Source organism: Formica exsecta, unplaced genomic scaffold (assembly GCF_003651465.1).
Source record: "Formica exsecta isolate Colony F162 unplaced genomic scaffold, ASM365146v1 scaffold878, whole genome shotgun sequence".
Lineage (NCBI taxonomy): Eukaryota > Metazoa > Arthropoda > Insecta > Hymenoptera > Formicidae > Formica > Formica exsecta.
The window spans coordinates 196,736-217,492 of NW_021853648.1; the positions used below are offsets into that span (position 1 = coordinate 196,736).

A 20,757-nucleotide genomic window follows, 5' to 3' on the forward strand; every position below is an offset into this window, starting at 1 on the left:
GTATATTTTAAAAGTAAAAAAAAGAACATATTTGCACGAGTAGATGTTCTACGTTGCCGTTAAATAAATCGACATCATTTAAATCTGTTCGCGTAAGCACATTGTTAAATTGCTACACATTAGAACGTCCGTATTTTTGCCTTTTTTAAACGCTGAATAATTTATCGAGTAATTGTGCCTGCTATCTCTCTACTACGAAGATTACATCAACGCAAGATGATTCGACAAACAAGATTTGTACACTCATCGAGCAGAAGATTAATTATTTCGATAGGATATGCAACCTAGCTTAATTTGTTTTTTTATCGGATTGTATCAAGCGTGTGAGATACGATATACGACAAAAAAAAAAGGATAATACTAAATGGAGGGAACTGTGATGGAACGCTTTCGCAGAAGAATTTTGGCAATCGACCAAAGCAATTCACTGATAAAATTCGATATCTTCTCGAGTGCATCACAAGCAAGACTGCAAAGCCGAGAAACTAGAGACGGTCAACGATACGGCAAATTTACTTCGTCCCGTCGCTACTATATATTATGTCAAAAGATAGCAAAAACTTTGTTGTGAATTCATCTGAAGAAAAGGAACTGATAAGGAATCAGGGCAAATAAGGAAATTTATGTCAACTTAAAAAGACCTGCACATCTAAGTTTACGAAATTTCAATTCGAAAAGACAGTCCCTTAAGATAAAATCGGCTTATAAAAGACATTCAATATTGTTTTATAAAGATTAAATACAATGTAAATTTTTAATAATTAACAATTTATTAATAAAGAAACACGCGCACATGATTTCACCGACAACGATCTATCAGAACTGATGCAAGAAAGCCTTAAATCATGGAGAAGTTTGCGCTTCAGGCAAGATTATTTCGAGCGCGATCGCCAAGAATCGCGCAAAGAAATTGTTCGACGAGCTTCTTACGAAGAATAGCACCAACGGAAGAGCAGGTTGCGCCATAAAAACGACAAGGAAAGGGGTTTCTATCGGCCTCCAGCAGCTACGATGGTTGTAGGCCGGCGGAAACTACTTGCTCTTGTCGCTAACGATCATCATCGGGGAACGGAATAGCGTCTTCCTCGCCTTTTATAGCGTCACGCTATTTGATGGCGAGAGCACATCGTGCTCCCGCAACGAAAATCACTGCTTCTAAGAGTAGCTCATGAAACTTAACTTGCGCGACGAGTCCACGAAGCCGCCGGTCGTTGAAAGTTAAAACCAAAGCACGTATTTGGCACCGCGAAATTGTAATTAAACTTTCCATTCACGTAGATTCCAACTGCGTGACAATATGCGAAGTTACAGTATAAAGCGTTTCTACAGAAAAATATATAAATAGTTATATGCGAAAATAATAAGTACATATTTATTTTTATAAAATTATTTTGTATAATGCTTTGCAAAATTCACAATATTTTTAAAAGTACGTACTCTTAAACATCGATTTTTCAACGCTTTTCTTAAAATCATATGATCTTTCAAATTTTGTATATTAAAAACGGTAAATGATAGAAAATCCGTCCTTGTTCAAAAATATTTTCGTAAAAATTTTTGAAATTAAAGTTCACCTTTAACGTGTAAAACTGTAATCAAACAAGACGAAATTAGCGCTATAATATGTTGTGTAATCCTACTCGTAGGTCAGTGTTTAGGAAAAATGCTTATTTATATTTTTTTCAAGATAAACGACATACGGATATTATACGGATGTATAATAAACGATAAAATTATATCCTAGAGGCGTCCGAGAAGAAATTTAATATTTATTGACAATACATAATATACACGGAATGCACAATTTCCAAGACACAAAGATGAACAGCTTGTAAAGCGATCATTCAAGCCTCGAGCATTTGCATTTTGCTACGCTGATCGTTAATTACATTTGATTAGACAAAGATCGACATTGTAGGAGTAAAGTAAACGATCTGCTTTGTCTTGAGATTATTCAAGATACGGTTTAAATGAATCTCGTTATTATTGTCCCTCCCTCCCCTCTTTCTACCTCTCTTTCTCTCTAGAAGATAATCTGTCAACCGAACATATCCTTGGCATGATATGCCCTGGCTCGCAGATAGAATTTCAAATCGACATCGGTGCAGTACTAATAAAATATATACCGTGCATCGCTCTGTTATCCCCCTTGTTATGTTGCTAGTGGCCCCCTTCATCGATCGTAAATGTATACCTCAGGGAAAGAACGCGGAAAAGGAGGACAGCGAAGTTAAGCAACTGACATAGTCATACTTCGATCATCCAGCATCACGTCCGCCACGGATAGCCTCAAGCTTTAAAACTTTAAAATAATTAGATATTATATACAATGTGTCTCAACATTACTATATTACCGTAATGTAGTATTTACATTATTACTTGTGAATAATGCCAAGAAAAATATTATGAACAAATGTACAAACAATGATAAATTGAACGTAGAAGATATCTTTATATGAAAAATTCAAATTAAAAATTTCATTAGATTAAATTATATTATTCTATTAATTTAAAAATTCTATTTTAGAAGGTTAATCAAGTTAGATGCACAGCAATTTGTCCTGCTTACGACACAAAATTGTGTCTGTTATAAAAGAGCATGGATTACTCTATATTAAGAGGTGATAAAACAACTTTTTTACAAATATTGTTATTTCGTATTATGAACATGTAACAACAGAAAGTTATGTCAATCGAAATTTTTAATTGGTCACATATTTTCAAAATCAATCAGTTTAAATCTAAAAATCTGGATCAGATACTAAATCTTTGAAAAGTAATCACAGCAACATAAAATACTCTTAAACATACAAAAAATATTATTTACACACAAGTTAAACTTTTTTTTGACAGATTAAGAAACAATATTTATCCGCCTTAAATATAAAATAAAGATAAATATAATGTAATATAAAAATATATTTTTTTTTTTTAAGTATTTCATTTTAAGACATAACTTCAAGTAATACTAAATTAATATTTTCCTTAAAGCAGATTCTTCGTAAATAAAATTTTTATGATACCAAATATTCTCCGATCCTTCAAACATTAATCTCCCCGCAATTTGATTGCCTCCTTTATTTGCCACGGGAGGCAGGTGGTTTTTCGATCAAAAGAAGTACCGGCTGTCATCTCATTTCCATGACACGATTCCTTTCCGAGAGCAATTCGAACAAGATGTATTTGGATTATCCTACTCTCAAGCATATCCCGGAGGGCTTGAGCATGTTTGCAATTTGGATCGCGCGACTTAGCGACGATGCTGTTCGACGGCGAATCGATCAACGGATAGCACGGCGCGATCAAGCAAAACAACATCACCTTCTGACGCGATATCGTGGAACAATATACCCAATATAATTAAGATTATTGGATAATAATTAATTATAAGTCGCATTAAGTTCTGCTATCAGCGTGCTTCGAATACACATTATAGAAGCCAACTTGCCAAACCAGTTTGTAAACAATTATTTGTACGCATTATTTGCATTAATTCGATTTAAAAATCTCATTGCTAAGAAGAATAAATGAAGGGATAACTTTAAAATGTTTACGAGTGTGCAGTTAATCGTGATATACGAGAGAAGAAAAGTGCCAAAAAAAAGAATGATTTTATTAATGTAATATTAAAAATTAATGTAGTATTAAAAATTTATCAGTTAATAATTAGAATTAATTAATTTTATTGCACCGTCTATGAAATGCGTGGTAGAGAAATTCTAAGAGGATAGAATATATATCAAAATTACAGAATACTAGAAATAAGACGAGCCATTATCAAGTTTCTCAGGTGCCACTCATAATTACAAGATCATCAAAGAATTTACACTTGCCAAAGAGACCTATATACGTTATCACTCATCGAGATCGAAAGAGCCGTCCAATGCTTTTGTTGATGAACACGCGAGATTTCGAGAGTGCATCTCCAGACGAAGCCCTAAACTATCGATTCTCGAAAGTCAAGCTTCCTTTGGATACACAAAGAAAGCTTTGTTACTCGGATTATCGAATCTGGCATCCTCGAAATGAACAATATCTCAAGCTCTTTCAAAGTATCGTTATCGTGTGAAACGGTATAACAACGTATACGTAGCGATAACAATCATAATTTAATATTCTTGCGAAATTCTGTAATTCTTATTACAAAACGTTACATCACATATACATATTAGATGTTTTTCGTAGTAATATATCATACATTTTTTTTTAATCCATTCTAACGTAATCTCATATAATATATTCATCTCACAGGCATATCGCGATAAACGACCTAATAAATCCGTGATCATTATCATATATTTCTCTCATTATTAATTTTCTATTTGTATGCATTTATATTACATCATGTGAATAATAATAAATTAAATTATAATAAACTATAAACTAAATTTAATTTTATGCGTTCGAAAGAAAAACATTGATACAAATTGAAAATATGTATATATTCAAATTCAATATTTTTTTCCCCAAAACTTAGCTAATATTTCCTTCTAAAAACACAAAATGTTTATTTTAATTTAACAGCGTTTCATATATATTTTTTTTATCAATGATCGCCGCACAACGCAAAATGCTCGATGCTTTTTTTTTATAATATAGATAAATTTTGCACGACAATTATTTACCCGAAACTTCTAATGACTTATCGTCCTGGCTCGTAATGTTTCAGCCCCAGTTCGAGTTTAGGGAAAATCGCGATTCGCCACGTGGTAGCATTAAGGAGAGCGAACCTCAAGAACACGTGCCTTTGTCTGCGCCGGCCGCCAGGATCGCCGTCGAGAGTAACACAGAGACGCCGTCAGGATGGAGTTCGAGGAGCGGAACCTTCAACAAACCGGAGAACCCCATAGTACACGACACAAATTCCGTTCTCGACAAAGTCGCCCTCTTTCACAAGGTAAGATGAATATTCCAACGACAAAGTATACATCATTTCATAAAGATTTCTAATAGACTATCCTAGTAAACAAACGACATTAGACCAATCGCCGGCTCTTTCTATATTTCACTCGCATAAATTGAAAAAGAGTAAATGCTCGAATAAACGAAATCTTGCTTCATCAAATATCATTACGTTAATGTAACGCTGGATTTCACTAATGCAAAAATTATTTTACCAATTTATTCAATTAATATGGATATTTATATGAAAGCGCAAAGAACATCCCTTGTTATCATTTGTTATAGCGATTTTTTTCGGTACACGTGTAATATATATTAAATTAAAATGTTTAATCTAACGAGGAATTAATTTCTTTTTTATGTAAGCATCGACATGCTCGTGGCAGAGACGCGACCACCGGTTCCCTCCATCGCACCCTGAGCGTCCACACGACCGCGATCGAGCAAACGTACATGGCGGAGGAATGCGACGAGAACGACTATCATCTTGATTTGGACTCCTACAAGCCCGTACAGCCGATCAAGATCGATCATGGAGTCTCTTTGTTTCCTGTTGCCGCGCCACACACCGGCATGGATCTTCATCTCTTGCAGGTATGTTCCCGCATTCTCTGCATCAAGCAATCTGCACCGATTTCATAACCGATATGTAGATATTATATATCATAAAGGAGTCCCTCATACGGTCTGCTTCGCGAACTACAATTGTATAAATGATACCTTCACCAGTTACTTATTTTTATTTTTTTCTACTATTTTTCTTACTTATTTTATTTTTTCTATTTTTATTTTTATCTATTTTTATTTTTATTTTTTCCTACTTTTTTTCTTACTTATTTTATCTTTTCTATTTTTATTTTTATTTATTTTTATTCCACGAATAGATACGAAATTTTACTGTGTAGGATGGCGAAAGGTAAACATTTTATAATCAAATAATTACTTCTCTTAAACTTGACCCAAATGATACCATGTCATCGATAACATGATTAATAGAGTATCCAAAAAAAAAATAGAAATAGTTTCGAGATTCAAATAATAATTAAAATATTATTGAAATTATAATTAAAATATTCAAATTATAATTAAAATTAAATAATAAGATTTATTATTACTTATACAAAGACAAAAAAAAATAGAATTTTTCTACTTAATTTATCCATATATTTATAAAATGTGCGGAAAATTACTGTGTTGCGATTTAATGAAATTTGATATATAATTCTTTTAATGCCTACAAAGATTCAACGCAATGTAGTTTCCGCTTTAAGATGACGCGCGACGTTCGTTCATGCTATGTCGTATCCAGACTACTCATTGAGAACGCGCGCGCACACACACACACACACACACACACGCATTGTCTGAGATCGTCGTTTTGGAACTGAGAGACATTGCGTTATACAACGAAACTGCCAATTCGTATACGTGACATCGCGATACTGCACGTGGAGTGCATCGCAAATATTGGACTCGCAGGATTTGTTGCACAATGCAACCCGATGTCGGCGACGCTTTTGATCCTGTCGCTCTGTTACGGTTGCGGTAGAATCGGATAATGACGTGCAGTAACATTGACGTGGTTTTCCGTGCGATCTATATCGTTTCGTAATATTTAACAATGTACCTCATTCGCCACGTAATTAGCAGATCATGCGTCACGCAAAAATCATCAAACGATAGAAGATTTAGTGTCGTTCGATTATGATATCCCAGTAAAGGATATTGTCACGCGTCATCATGAATTAGCATTGCGCGAAACAAGGTAGATTATCTTTTATGCAGAATAATCCTTTATGCAAATAACTCCTTAAACTGTAATTTCTTCCGGGAAATAATACAAAATCATTATATGTATATCTAACGTTTTGGAAAATATTGACGTCAGAGTCGAGAAATTCTCTCCATCTGAAATAAATAATATTGTTCTATTCTAACTCTTGGTAGTTTCGAGATAAATATGAATTTAATATAATATCGCGAAGAAAATTGCATATCCAAAAAGCAAAAATTCAAATACTATAAAGTGGAGAACAATATCATATTCAGAGAAAGAATCTTTTATATGTCAAACAGTTCCATTTACTTAAATAAAACATAACAGGTTATAATATTCTCTGCTATTGTAATCATAACCGATACAAATCCGGAAATAAACTTAACATTTTTACATATATATATATATATATATAAGCTACAACATCGCTTTTAGATAAAAATAAGAATCTATAAATTTTAAAAAATATAAAAAATTCAAAAAGATATCAAATTTAAAAAATATCTCATCAATTCTGAGCCTGATATTATGCGAGCAGAATATAAAAAATACAAATTTACAAATGATATGTATAAATTATAAATTCTGATCGTAAAGAATTATATAACTGGAAACGGTCGAAAAATATCATTCACATTTTCTTTTCATTTAAGTACACATGACGCTAGAGAGAAATTCCTACCGCTATTTCGCCACGAAATTCTAAACCGTTTTTGAAATTTAAATAAATACATCTACGCATCTTCTTCTTTTTTTTTTATATCAATAGCCGAGGATTTAACGATGCAACGATATGAGATCCTAAGATCATATAGTTTTCCGTTTAAGCTACGCGAATCACAAAAGAAAGTAAAGGCAAGATATTGACTTTTCATGCCACGTTTGCTGTTTCTTCTTGATACAGTATATATAATCGGAATAAGGGATAAATAATTTGTTTGTATAAGAGTGTGTTAAAATTATAACATATACAGATTATCGTTAAAGAACATCAATACACGTGAGAAACCGACACAGCCACAGCATAAAGATATCTTCTTACTCTTGTGAACCATTTTGAAATATGTATATTAATGTCACGGGTATGTTGCTTCTATGGCGCTGCGCTGCTGTGATAAGAGATACCGTCGGAATGTAGATTGTCGCACGTCAAAAGGATTTCAAAGGGACCAGCCTTACGCCCATACTCCTGGTATGCCTCGCGGAAATTAGAGAGAAAACAGAGGAATATGCGGGAGAAGGAGGAAACGAGGGAGCAAAAAGCAAACTGACGGGACCGATGAAAAAAAAAAAAAAAAAGTTGTAACGCAGCACGAAAAACCAGGTCATCCTTTTGAATCGTGCCACCAATTGTCAGCGTTAATTGAGTGGCAAGAGGAAAAAATGGGACATGACGTATTCGCGGAGAAAATGGTTTATAACGAATAAATTCGTTATCCTCCTATCATGAAATTTCAGGACAATCGATAATCCTGAGTTTCTCTCTGTTAAACTATTAAACAGTTTTATTTCGCTAGATACGTAACGTGTGATCCATTGATTACATCAGTGAGATATATAGCTATTATATTTAGGGAAAAAGATGCGCGCAATTTCGTCCGATCCGATCCCTCTACGAATAATGGTATCTCGTAAAGATAATTGATTTAGCACCAATAAGTGTCTGAGAAATGTAAACATATAGCTAGACGAGTAAGTACAATTACAGCCGCTTTATGTGATATACGTATACACAATAATCGTGATAATGTTAACAATAAATATTGCGACTCAGCCATAAACTAATCGCGATTATTTTCATCTATGGACTTTTTCATTTTGAATTTATGTCGATCTTTCTTTAACAAAAATTTGATTTAAATAATAAATACTCTTTTTATTTTTAGCATTATATAAATTTCGGCAATTCAATTTCAAAGTAAATTAATAAACTAAAGCATATATTCTTGAAATATTTAACCTTATCATTTTAAAAATTAGACAAATGACAAACTATGAAACACGATAAAATTTACATTCGAATCAGCATATTTTTAATAAATCATCATAAAAATATTTTGATATTTAAAAACATTTTGCAATGAAAAGATGTTTCAGCCAAACACGAAAAATCTAAAAAAGGATTGATGTGATTACGAAAATAAAAATAAACAAAGATTGTGCATTAATATTACGATATAAATTAAATAAATAAATTGATAAAATATATACTTTTTTCCTTTATTCACATCGATACCTATAAAAAATTAAAATTCGTTGAAAATGTGGTATGACTATTGAGTTTCGGTAAACATATAAATAAAACATTAGATAGAACATATAAATTCTGTTTTTGCGACAAAGAAAATACGATAATTGTACGTAAAATACATTTTGCCATGTAACATTAAACTCGTCAAAATTTAAATATCTGATACTAATCTATTATATTAATATTTTTTGTTCAACGATATCTAAAGCGCAGTATTCATTGCGTATTACATATCGGGGTATATTGTGAATTCAAACAATTGTCTATCAACAAAATTATCGACAAATATACGATTTCGTGTATACGCTGCAAGCGTATATGCGTGCAATAAATATCTGCATTGCAAAAAAAAAAAAAAAAAAAAAAAAAAAAAAGAGAGAGAAAGAAGAGGGAAGAGAAGCGACCGCATAAACGCCGTTATAAATGCATTACAAGTCCCATTAGTGTTATAAATGCATTCACAACGTCTCTAGTATATATTTTGTTGAGGCAAGAGCTCGGAGTAACGCAATTGCGAAAACGACCTCGTAGTAGCGAAATGTCTTGCACGCTGAAATTAATATATTTATATTTTCCGCATATGCCCTATTTTTGAAAATAATATCATTACAACAGTGAAATCTAATTGTATAAAGACCGGTGGAACAACGGTTTCGAGCGAAATCACAAATCAACATTATAAATATATATTTTTAAATCTATATTTCATGAAAAATATTTCTATCGATAAACGATAAAAGCACTATTTTCCCTTCTCTTTACACAAGTTTATATATTTCACATGAAAAAATATTTCTACCAATGAACGATAAAAACACTATATTTTCTCTTCTCTTTATACAAGTTTTAAAAAAAAAGTTTGTTTTCTTGAACTACGTTATTTAAAAATCTGTGACGTACAAAATATATTGCAGCGATCAAATATCAAAACAGCGATATCTATATATTAGATTTATATTTTCTATACCCATATTTATATTTTTTATATATAGTTTTATATGAAATCTTTCCCCATTTCAGATGCTACACCACGGCACGACTTTAGTGCACTGGGACTGCGAGGGTGGTACTTCGAGAACGGCGTTGGTTTTCGCACGCGTCGATCGCGCCTGCGGCACCTTCGTCTGGGAGAAACCACCCTGGAGCCCCTTGAAAACGGCGCAAGTCGGCGGTACCGCTCTCACAGAATTTTCATTGACCTCGAACCCGGAGGACACGGTACCGGCGGGCCTAGTCAGCAGGTACGCGCAGCAGCCAGCTGATTGCGCCTCTGTCACTCTAGAAGAGGGATATCTCGATCTGGGATCGGTGAAGGAGGTAATGATCGGCTGCTGCGATCGCGACCGAGAGGCTGATCTCAGGAGCATCTGCAAGAGATACGGCCTACCGGGCTCCGACTCCTGTATCGGCCTCATGTATGGATCGAATCTTCCGGACAATCGACTGATCTTCCTACTTTGCCCCCCTGCCCTTAGCAAGTATGTATAAATTTCTAAAATAGAATACGAGAGGTATAAACGATTTTAGTGTTCTATTGTTTTATTTTAATATAGACAAAAAAAAAGACAATTAAAAATTTGTTGCATTTTATTTCACAAGCAATCTGATTTGAAGTATATCTTTTTTAAATAATTTTAATCTTTCGAGTGGCAAAAATCCCCCCCCCCCCCTCAAGTACATGTTCGAATTTGCCAATGTTTTCTTTTATATATGCTATAAACTTGAAACTTTTTCGCATGAAAATTCACCACGCCCAAATCGATTAATCTACAATTAATGTATCCCCAAAGCGATGAATACATTAATGATATATTAATGACATCATTAATGATACGTTAATGGTATCGCGTGCGAACGAGAAATTGTATATTAATAATAACAAGTTTACATCATATACATTTCGTGTAACTTTACCCATTCTCTCAAATAATTTATGAATTGTTGTTGAATTTTATATATATATATATAGTTGTATTGCATAAATTATGTGTAATCCGTATATACATGATTTCAGAATATGGTATATGGGATTATGCTGGATACTGCGAGGCCTCAAACGACAACAGCAATTAACAGATCGTAGATCACGCTGGTTGAAAGAAAAATATCTCCAATTATACTTTTCCTACTTCGAACAGCCGATGGAAGGCTTGGAACAGCCGACGACAGCCGACGCTATACGCGTTTTCGGCGGTCGCGACTGGTCCATGACAGAAAGTGTTGGTACACTATCTCCAACGAGCAGCAGCACTCTACGTAGACGAAACGTTAAAGGCAAAAAGACGAAATCGATTGGCAATATTCATGCTTTAACCAAGGTTTGTATCGATTTATTTTGCATTTCATGTACGAAATCAATAATTCTTGTGCGAAGATATTCGTACTTTATTTTCGCGTATATACACGTATAACCGTATTTTCACCGAATTAAACAATTTTGGCTTGATACAGGATTTGAGTTTTAAACAATATGATATATCCTCGACCTCGGATGGAGGTGTATTGACTACACCTCTTCGTCACATTGCGGGGAGTAGAGAATCCCTAACAAGGATCTTACCAGCGTCACCAAGAGCTAGTCGAGACAGAATTCCACCGCGTAGCCCGCCCGGTTCCGCTGATCGTATCGTCGCTTCCTTGCCTTACTCCACTTTCCACAAGTACGTTGTTTTTTACATATATTCATGTCATTTACTAAATTTTTTTTTATTTGTCGATTGTTATTTTTCGAGCAAAAAAATTTTATAGTCCAGAATATACAAAATAAAACTTGTTCAGGCCAGAAATGTAAAAAAACACATGTGAATAACGCGCGCGTAGTCTGTTATGTGTTGCCAGAGAAAAGGACAAGAACGGATCCGGTGGTATACCTGGTGGCTCAGAGGCTCCTTGGCAGGTGAAAGCGCGCACCACTTCGATCATGTACGAAACGCAATTAAACTTTGTGGAGTTCGTCGCGCTTTTCCGATCGTTCAGCTTACGAGCTAGGAAAGATTTGCGAGATTTATTCGGCCAATTAGCGATCACGTGTCGTAGTCAAAGTGACGGATCTTTAAGGGACTTTAGCATGCGTCCAGCGGTACTCAGGCAGGCCAGCGACGCCACTCCGCAAAGAATCGGTAAGCCCAGATCAAAATTTAATTAATATATAATTTCAGTGAAATTAAATTTTAGTATAAACACATACAAAGATGATCCTTATGCTCGTACAACGGAATCGTTACAACGGAAATACGATAATCAATCTTGTAAATATATGAATTAACTTATTAAATAATAATTTCAAATAAATTGGATATAATCTTTTTTTCAAAATTTTACTATAGTACTATAATGTAGATTAATTTATATATAAAAACTACTTTTCGAAAAACGGAATTCTATATCGCTTTTAACTTCAGTATAAAAATGATTTTTAAATATTTATTATTTATTGATATTAAATAAATCATTATTTAAACATGCCAGGTTTGCTGACAAGAAACAACTCTATTGACTGTCATGAATATAAGACGAGCAGCAATCTGCAAAAGAAGCAGATCTTTGATGCAGTCGCGGCGGCAAGCATAGTTAATAATTGCTCCGGCGTGGACACATCGAAATCTCAAGTAATTACTCTGGCGACCTTTACGAAATTCCTTGAGTCTCGGCAACAGGAAAAATTGAGCGACGAGGAAATCAAGACGCTCATTAAGGTAAATATTTACTGGATATAAAGATTTCCCCATTAAAAAAAAAAAGTATTCAACAATTTTATTCTTCGACATCTCTCTTCGCAGAAATTAATATCCGAAAAATATGCGAAAAATATGCGAAATTAATATCCTGATATTGCATAGTAGATGAACACGTGTCTGTATCCAATTTCGCGAAAAAAACTGTTTTTGTTATGTATTTTGTAACTTTCGCGCTGAAATAGCGCTGCGCCATTGCGTGACGTTTTCGAAAGTCAGAAAAGTTGAAACGTACATGACCTTCTCTATCTGTCCCGAGACTCCGAACCGTTAATACGATCTCTCTTTGCATCAAGTATTATTATATTATAGTTAAGAAGAATATATATATAAGAACCACAAGGACATAACAAACTGGCGACGAGGATGGGATGTCAGTGAATCGATTGGATTTTTGAGTGTAAAGTAAGGTTACGACAAAGGAGGCCAATCCACGTGTTCAGCCACATTTATAAAGTTTGAACTTTTGATAAAAATGCCAACGGGCGGCACAGGCTCTCAAGGAGGGAGTTCCGTGGAGTCAAATTTAAGATCCAAGTGTGGCTAAGATACAAAATGTAATGCAAATCGAAAATTTTGACCCGACCACGCAGACTTGGAAACGTTGGCTTCAACGTCTAGAGGGTTCGTTCAAAGTTTTTAAAATAACGGCCGAAGAGGAAAAAGTGGCTTACTTGCTGCACTACATTGGAGTAGAAGCGTTTGGATTATTGTGCGATCGTTTAGATCCGGACGATCCGTACACTAAATCATTCGAGGATTTATGCAGAAAATTGGAAGAATTCTATGCGCCAGAACCTTTAGAAATTGCGGAAATGTTCACTTTTCGCAAACGTATGCAAAAGGACGGAGAGTCGGCGCAGGAATATATGGCCGCGTTTCAAAAACTTTCGCTGCACTGCAAATTTGGAAACAACTTAAAAACGGAACTTCGAAATCAATTTGTTTTTGGAATTAAATTCCCGCGGATTCAAGCTAGACTGTTGGAAACAGTTGATTTGACGATGGATTCAGCCCTCAAAATTGCCTGCTCCATGGAAAAAGAAGATCAAGGGATTCATCAGCTGAGAGAAGATCAAGGGACAGGACCTTCAATGGCAGTCGATTTCATTGGAGCTGGAGTTGAGAGTAAAAAGTGGAGCGAAAAGGAATGTAAGAAAGCAGGGCAGCCCATCTCGAAACCGGAAGGGGAGAAGACGTGGTCGTCGAAAGACTCTGGAAGCGTTAGGCATAATAGAAACGGTGCTAAATTAGATAAAATTGTATGTTACACGTGTGGTAAAAATCACTTGGCGCCCTCCTGTTCTCTTCCTCGGAGTACAAAGTGCTTAAAATGTGACGGTCTGGGCCATTTGAGAAAAGTTTGTAAGAAGAAAGCACAAACAAATTACATTGAGGATATCGCTGCAGTAGAAAAGGAAAGCAGGATTCAAAGTATCGATCAAAGTACACGGTCTCTCTCTACGTAGAACAGAAAAAGGTATCGTTTGATATAGATTGCGGAGCTGCGGTGACTTTAGTAAGTCATTGTTGGTTAAAATCAAAGATGCCTAAGTTAGAAATCTATGAAACAGATTTAAAACCACGGTCGTATTGTAAAAAAAAAAGCTTTGTGCCTATAGGTTTTGTAAAAGTAAAAGTTAACGATATAAATTCAGTTAAGTATTTGAATATGTATGTAGCGAAATATGATGGAATTATTCACAAAAGAATGGCTCCTTATCATTCAGCATCCAATGGGCTGGCGGAAAGATTCGTGCAAACACTCAAGCAATCACTTCGTAAAATTAAATTAACAAAAGATAATGTAAAAGTAAATGTACAAAAATTTTTGTTTCATTACCGCATCACCCCAATTCCAGAGCTTAAGAAATCACCAGCCGAAATTATGTTTGGGCGAAAATTACGTAATCGACTGGATTTAATTTTGCCAAAGGAACTTGCGTTCAAAGTAGAGTCGATGAAATGCAATAATGAAACAAGAAATTTTCAAGTTGGGGCTAAAATAGCCGCACGGGAATACTTAAATAAAAAGATTAATTGGCGTTTTGGTATCGTTTTTAGAAAATTAGGGAAGCTACACTACTTAGTAAAACTAGAAAATGGCAAAATGTGGAAACGACATGTAGACCAATTATGCATAATCGGGCAAGATGTTCAAGATGTTAAGTCGAAATTAGATTTAGATGTATTCGATGGTATCCATCCAAATCAAAACGTAACAAAAAATATTAGGGGTGGAGAGAGACCGGTAATAAATGTAACAAACAAAGATTGCGTAAATGACGCTGCCAATGCTCCAGCCGAGGAAGAGACGGAGGAAGATGCGCACACACAGATAACTGTAGGTAATAAAAAAGAAATGCGTACGAGCGAGCAAAATGAGACGGAGGAGAATGCGCAAGAACAGATAACTGTAGCTGTGGCGTTTTCGAGAGTCAGAAAAGCGCAAACGTACATGACTCTCTCTCTCTGTCCCGAGACTCCGAACCGTTAAGTGTGATATACGATCTCTTTTTGCATTAAGTATTATTATATTATAGTTAAGAAGAATATATATATAAAGGTTCATCTGGCATAATTATTTCCTATTATCGAACCACAAGAACGTAATAGTTTTTATTAAAGACTTTCCTTTCATTTTCACGAATAGTTATAACGGATTCTCTGATTTCGAAACACTCTTGATCTCAATTTGCTTTGTTCGATAGATAGAAGATGTCAATTTCGCTTACACGACCGCCATCGCATTGCAATACGCCCGCTCATGCGACCTAATACAATCAAGTCTATTTGTTCTCATTTCAGAGGCACGAACCGGACCCGGCACTTCGCACACAATGGTGTTTGTCTTTCGAGGGTTTTGCGCGATATATGATGGACAAGGACAATTACGCCTTTCCGTATGAGCACGCGACACCGTCCGAAACCGAGATGCAGCAGCCCCTGTCGCAGTATTACATCGCCAGCTCCCACAACACTTATTTGACCGGGCATCAACTCAAAGGAGAATCCTCCGTGCAATTGTATTCACAGGTGAATTGTTATTTTCAAAATATTCATTTCATTTAATAATGAATAAATTTTGTAGAATTAGAAAGAAAACGCATAAAATATTATTGCTCTGATATTATAGCTTATTTTCATTGCAAATCGTTATCAATTCAAGAATCGATAACAAATAGCATCTTCAGCATTTCAAATTCTGCGAGTATAGAAGAAAGATTTGTTTAAGAATTGTGAAAAATTATATTAATTTAGAAAATGTGAATTTTTTCTGTCCCGCAAAATAATTAATTTTTATTAAAACAAATTATAATTTGCAGAAACGAAATTAATGACTAATAACAATAAACATCTATATAGGTGCTCTTAACCGGATGTCGCTGCGTGGAGCTCGATTGTTGGGACGGTGACGATGGATCCCCGCTGATTTATCACGGTCACACATTCACTACAAAAATACCATTTCGATCGGTCGTGGAAGCGATCAATCGAAGCGCCTTCATCAGTTCCCCTTATCCCGTGATCCTTTCCATCGAGAACCATTGTTCGCCAAGTCAACAAGCTCGCATGGCTCAGATATTTCAGGTACATCTTTTAATTGCTCGATAAATTATTTCCTATTGATTATCGTTGTAAGCGCGATCAAATTTTAATCAAGAAATATGTCGTTTCAGTCTGTTTTTGGCGAGAAATTGGTGACAAAATTTCTCTTCGAATCCGACTTCGGTGATGATCCGCAATTGCCTTCACCTTCGCAGCTTCGTTATCGAATTTTAATAAAAAATAAGAAACTGGTGGTCGATCCTACCGGACCATTGTCGCATACGCCTCTCAGTCATCGCGGAAAGATGCTCATGTCGGATCGTGCATCTTCTATGAAGCAAATGCGAACTGATGTGAGCAGCACGTCGGTTGTCGAGTATTTTAGCGAAGACGAGGATGATGAAGAGGACGATGATGAGGACGATAATATCGATGGTAAAAAATAATAAACGATATATATTATCAATAATAAAATATGCTTGGAAAAATTTAACGACATCGAGTGAACCTATATTTCCTCAAGGATATCGGAGAATTTAATTCGTTCTGTTAATCTCTTAATCCCTCTCCTAGGTTTTAATCTAAATTTTCTCTACAATATGTGCTACTCTATCCTACTTAAATGTTTATCCTCGAGCTCGCATCACAAAATTTATTGGGTTTCCCCCAATTGCGTTCAAGAATTATAGCAATTATTGCAATTATAAAAAATTTATCGCGATTCGTTCGATGTGTAATTCACAGATAACTCGATCTCGAGCTACGAGAGGTATCTAGGCAGCCAAGTACCGCACAGTCGTTTAAAATCGGATCCAGCGGTGGATGACAAATCGCAAAAACAGAGCAGTCAGATAGCCAAGGAGTTGTCGGATCTGGTGATTTATCTGCAGGCGATTAAATTTCGTGGATTGAACACCGTGCCTGGGACAGCGGTGCCGGGAAAAATACGACATCAGTCGCATACGGGGCCGGTTCAGAGGCACAGTATCGCCGGTATAGGACCCAGCAGTATAGCATCCTCTTCAGGATCGCCGCAATCTCTCTCGACGTCCGCCTCGATCGCGAGCGGTGGTAGCAACATCGAGAATATCTTCAGGTTAGTTTCTTATATATGTCAAAAATATCTCTTATATATTTTCAAATTTTTTATATACTCTTCATAGAATTTTCCTTGTTAATATGTGGATAAATTTTATTCTACTTATTTTTAGCATTTCTTAAAACGCTTTCTCTTTTCAATTTTACATCAAGGATTTTTCATTATGTAATTTTTATTTATTTTTTTTTTTTTTTAATTTAATCAGAATATATTGTTCTTGCATATATTATTTTATGTTTCCATTATTTTACAAATCATATTTCGGCAATATATTATATTGTTCAATAAGAATACTGATCTCGTAGATACAAAAGATATAAAATACATTTTTTATTGTCGTATTATTAGATCCACTCGCGGAATGCCAGCCTGCTTCCAATGTTCGTCCTTGAACGAAAGCACGGCGAAGAAGATTTGTAGGAAGCAACCATTAGGCGTAGTCGCCCACGCAGAAACTCAATTGATCCGAACGTATCCTGCAGGAATTCGTATCGATTCCACGAATTTCAATCCTGTAATATTCTGGGCTTTCGGAATTCAGATGGTCGCGTTGAACTATCAAACCGATGACGCGGGATTGAATCTGAATGCAGCCATGTTTGAGCAAAATGGTCAATGTGGATATGTTAGAAAACCCTCGGTTATGTGGGACAAAGGACACATGATGTACAGGTAAATTCATATCACAATCTGACCTATATCATTTACAATAAAGATCAGTTTTGATAATTACCTGCAAATTTATTAACGATTACAATGTATTATAATTTTATATGCTTACTTATAAATAAAAAAAATCACATCAAATTATAATCTAAATTAAAAATAATCAAAAAATAAATCATTCTTGCTGATTAATTTTTCAATTATCGATTAACGATTCCCATTATTACTTTAAATAAATATAAATTCCTTAAAATCAAAAGGAGAATAGATGTAAAATCTAAAATATTCTACATATAAATTATAATCTAATAATTTTATATCTTTAAATTTGTTGAAATATATAAGACATTTAACAATTTTAGAATTATAGAATTTACTACTTTATTTTTTACGTTATTCAAAAATTGCTTTAATATTTAAGAATGAGAGACGCGCACGTATTTTTTCGTGTTTTTACTGTAGTACGCGTATTGTAAAAGATCGATCAATTTGTGCATTATAAATATAGCAGCTTTTATATATAAAGTAGGTTATTCTGAATGCGTATCGATTCCACGAATTTCAATCCTGTAATATTCTGGGCTTTCGGAATTCAGATGGTCGCGTTGAACTATCAAACCGATGACGCGGGATTGAATCTGAATGCAGCCATGTTTGAGCAAAATGGTCAATGTGGATATGTTAGAAAACCCTCGGTTATGTGGGACAAAGGACACATGATGTACAGGTAAATTCATATCACAATCTGACCTATATCATTTACAATAAAGATCAGTTTTGATAATTACCTGCAAATTTATTAACGATTACAATGTATTATAATTTTATATGCTTACTTATAAATAAAAAAAATCACATCAAATTATAATCTAAATTAAAAATAATCAAAAAATAAATCATTCTTGCTGATTAATTTTTCAATTATCGATTAACGATTCCCATTATTACTTTAAATAAATATAAATTCCTTAAAATCAAAAGGAGAATAGATGTAAAATCTAAAATATTCTACATATAAATTATAATCTAATAATTTTATATCTTTAAATTTGTTGAAATATATAAGACATTTAACAATTTTAGAATTATAGAATTTACTACTTTATTTTTTACGTTATTCAAAAATTGCTTTAATATTTAAGAATGAGAGACGCGCACGTATTTTTTCGTGTTTTTACTGTAGTACGCGTATTGTAAAAGATCGATCAATTTGTGCATTATAAATATAGCAGCTTTTATATATAAAGTAGGTTATTCTAATAAATTTTATTTTAATATATATTATAAAAATTGATCTTTATTATAAGAAAAAATATCTTTATATAAAAAAGACTTAAATAGTCGAATAGAATTATTTCCGGTCAATTATGTGTGTGTCTAGCCGTTATGTCTACAAATTTTCTGTAACAATTGCAAACGTCTTGACAGACGGTTCAATCCTTGGGACAAGGAGTTCGATGGTCTGCACTCTGCGCACTTGAGTCTGTCAATAATCTCGGGACAATACGTCTCACCTATGAACCTCGTCACCAGCACGTACGTCGAGATCGAGTTGGTTGGTATACCGATCGATTGCGCGAAGCACAAGACAAAGGTCATTCAGAACAATGCACTGAATCCCATCTGGAATGAGAAGTTCTGCTTCCAAGTAATGTTCAAGGACCTCGCGTTTCTACGTTTCGGTGTCGTCGAGGCCAGTTCCCATCACCTGATCGCGCAACGCGTATTACCGCTCAAGTGTTTACGACCAGGCTATCGACACGTACGATTACGATCTTGCAAGAACAAGCCGCTGGCCCTGTCTACGCTTTTCATCTATTCCCGGTTGGAGGAGGAGAGCTTGGACTATAACACATGCTGCCGCGATCACAAGGAGTCGTCTAAGCGTCTCTCATCGGGAAAAGAACCCGAAAAACTAAGCACGGTCGATCCCGGCCTAGGTGGTGTCACCCTGAAGAGACGGATGTTCTTTTTGATGGTTTACCATGTGATACCGGATGAGCCGTACACTATTCTGAAGGTGACTCAGGAGAGTACCACGCAAGAAGTGATGTTGCAGGCGTTACAGAAAGCCGGGATATCACCCGAACATGTAGACGAATACATCTTAGTGGAGGAAGTATCTCGCGGATGGGAGAAAAGAGAAAGAGAGGAATTGCCGACTCAACGCGTATTGGATCCTACCGAACATCCTCTTCAGGCACAGGCCCTGTGGAAGGGTCAAGGTCGCTTCCTCCTGAAGCGAGTGGGCGACGATCCGAGCAGCAGAGCCTGGCTCGCCTCCATCAGAAGCACGGCCGGCCATTCGAAGCTCAACGATTCCAACTCGAGGGACCAATCCACTCACATATGGGACGAGGCGGACACCTTCCTGGTCTGTATCTACAACGTCTCGCCAGAGATCCCTTATGCGATTCTACGTGTGCCGGTGAGCAGCTCGGCGCAGGATGTATTGGCGCAAGCTCTGATAAAGGCTAGGAGAATGGAGAACCCGTCCAAGTTCGCCCTGGTCGAGGAGCTAGAATGGGGCGGCGCCGGTGCCGTCGGAAGCGGAAATCGTCAGCTGAGAGTGTTGAACGACGACGAGAATGTTTACAGCACGCAAGCGTTCTGGAAGACCCTCGGCAGATTCATCCTCAGGGAAAGAGTGGTCGAGGAGGGCGGCGCCGGTGCCGTCGGAAGCGGAAATCGTCAGCTGAGAGTGTTGAACGACGACGAGAATGTTTACAGCACGCAAGGCACGCAAGCGACCCTCGGCAGATTCATCCTCAGGGAAAGA

The 20,757-nt window shown here is 35.6% G+C and overlaps 2 protein-coding genes across 2 annotated transcripts in view; both read left to right on the forward strand.

Moving 5' to 3' along the window:
• LOC115244905 (1-phosphatidylinositol 4,5-bisphosphate phosphodiesterase epsilon-1-like) overlaps positions 1-20,757 on the forward strand; it is a 39,277-nt gene that overhangs the window by 13,582 nt on the left and 4,938 nt on the right. Inside the window, 13 exon segments of the mRNA XM_029822921.1 lie at positions 4,670-4,897; positions 5,269-5,496; positions 9,951-10,408; positions 10,945-11,248; positions 11,382-11,590; positions 11,751-12,049; positions 12,399-12,625; positions 15,473-15,700; positions 16,031-16,255; positions 16,345-16,648; positions 16,958-17,309; positions 17,661-17,984; positions 19,407-20,628. Of these exon segments, the coding sequence (XP_029678781.1) occupies positions 4,670-4,897; positions 5,269-5,496; positions 9,951-10,408; positions 10,945-11,248; positions 11,382-11,590; positions 11,751-12,049; positions 12,399-12,625; positions 15,473-15,700; positions 16,031-16,255; positions 16,345-16,648; positions 16,958-17,309; positions 17,661-17,984; positions 19,407-20,628 (4,608 nt within the window).
• On the forward strand, positions 13,935-15,466 carry LOC115244901 (uncharacterized protein K02A2.6-like). The gene has a single exon (XM_029822915.1). It carries the CDS (start codon positions 14,211-14,213, stop codon positions 15,159-15,161), a length of 951 nt encoding a protein of 316 aa, XP_029678775.1. The 5' UTR covers positions 13,935-14,210; the 3' UTR covers positions 15,162-15,466.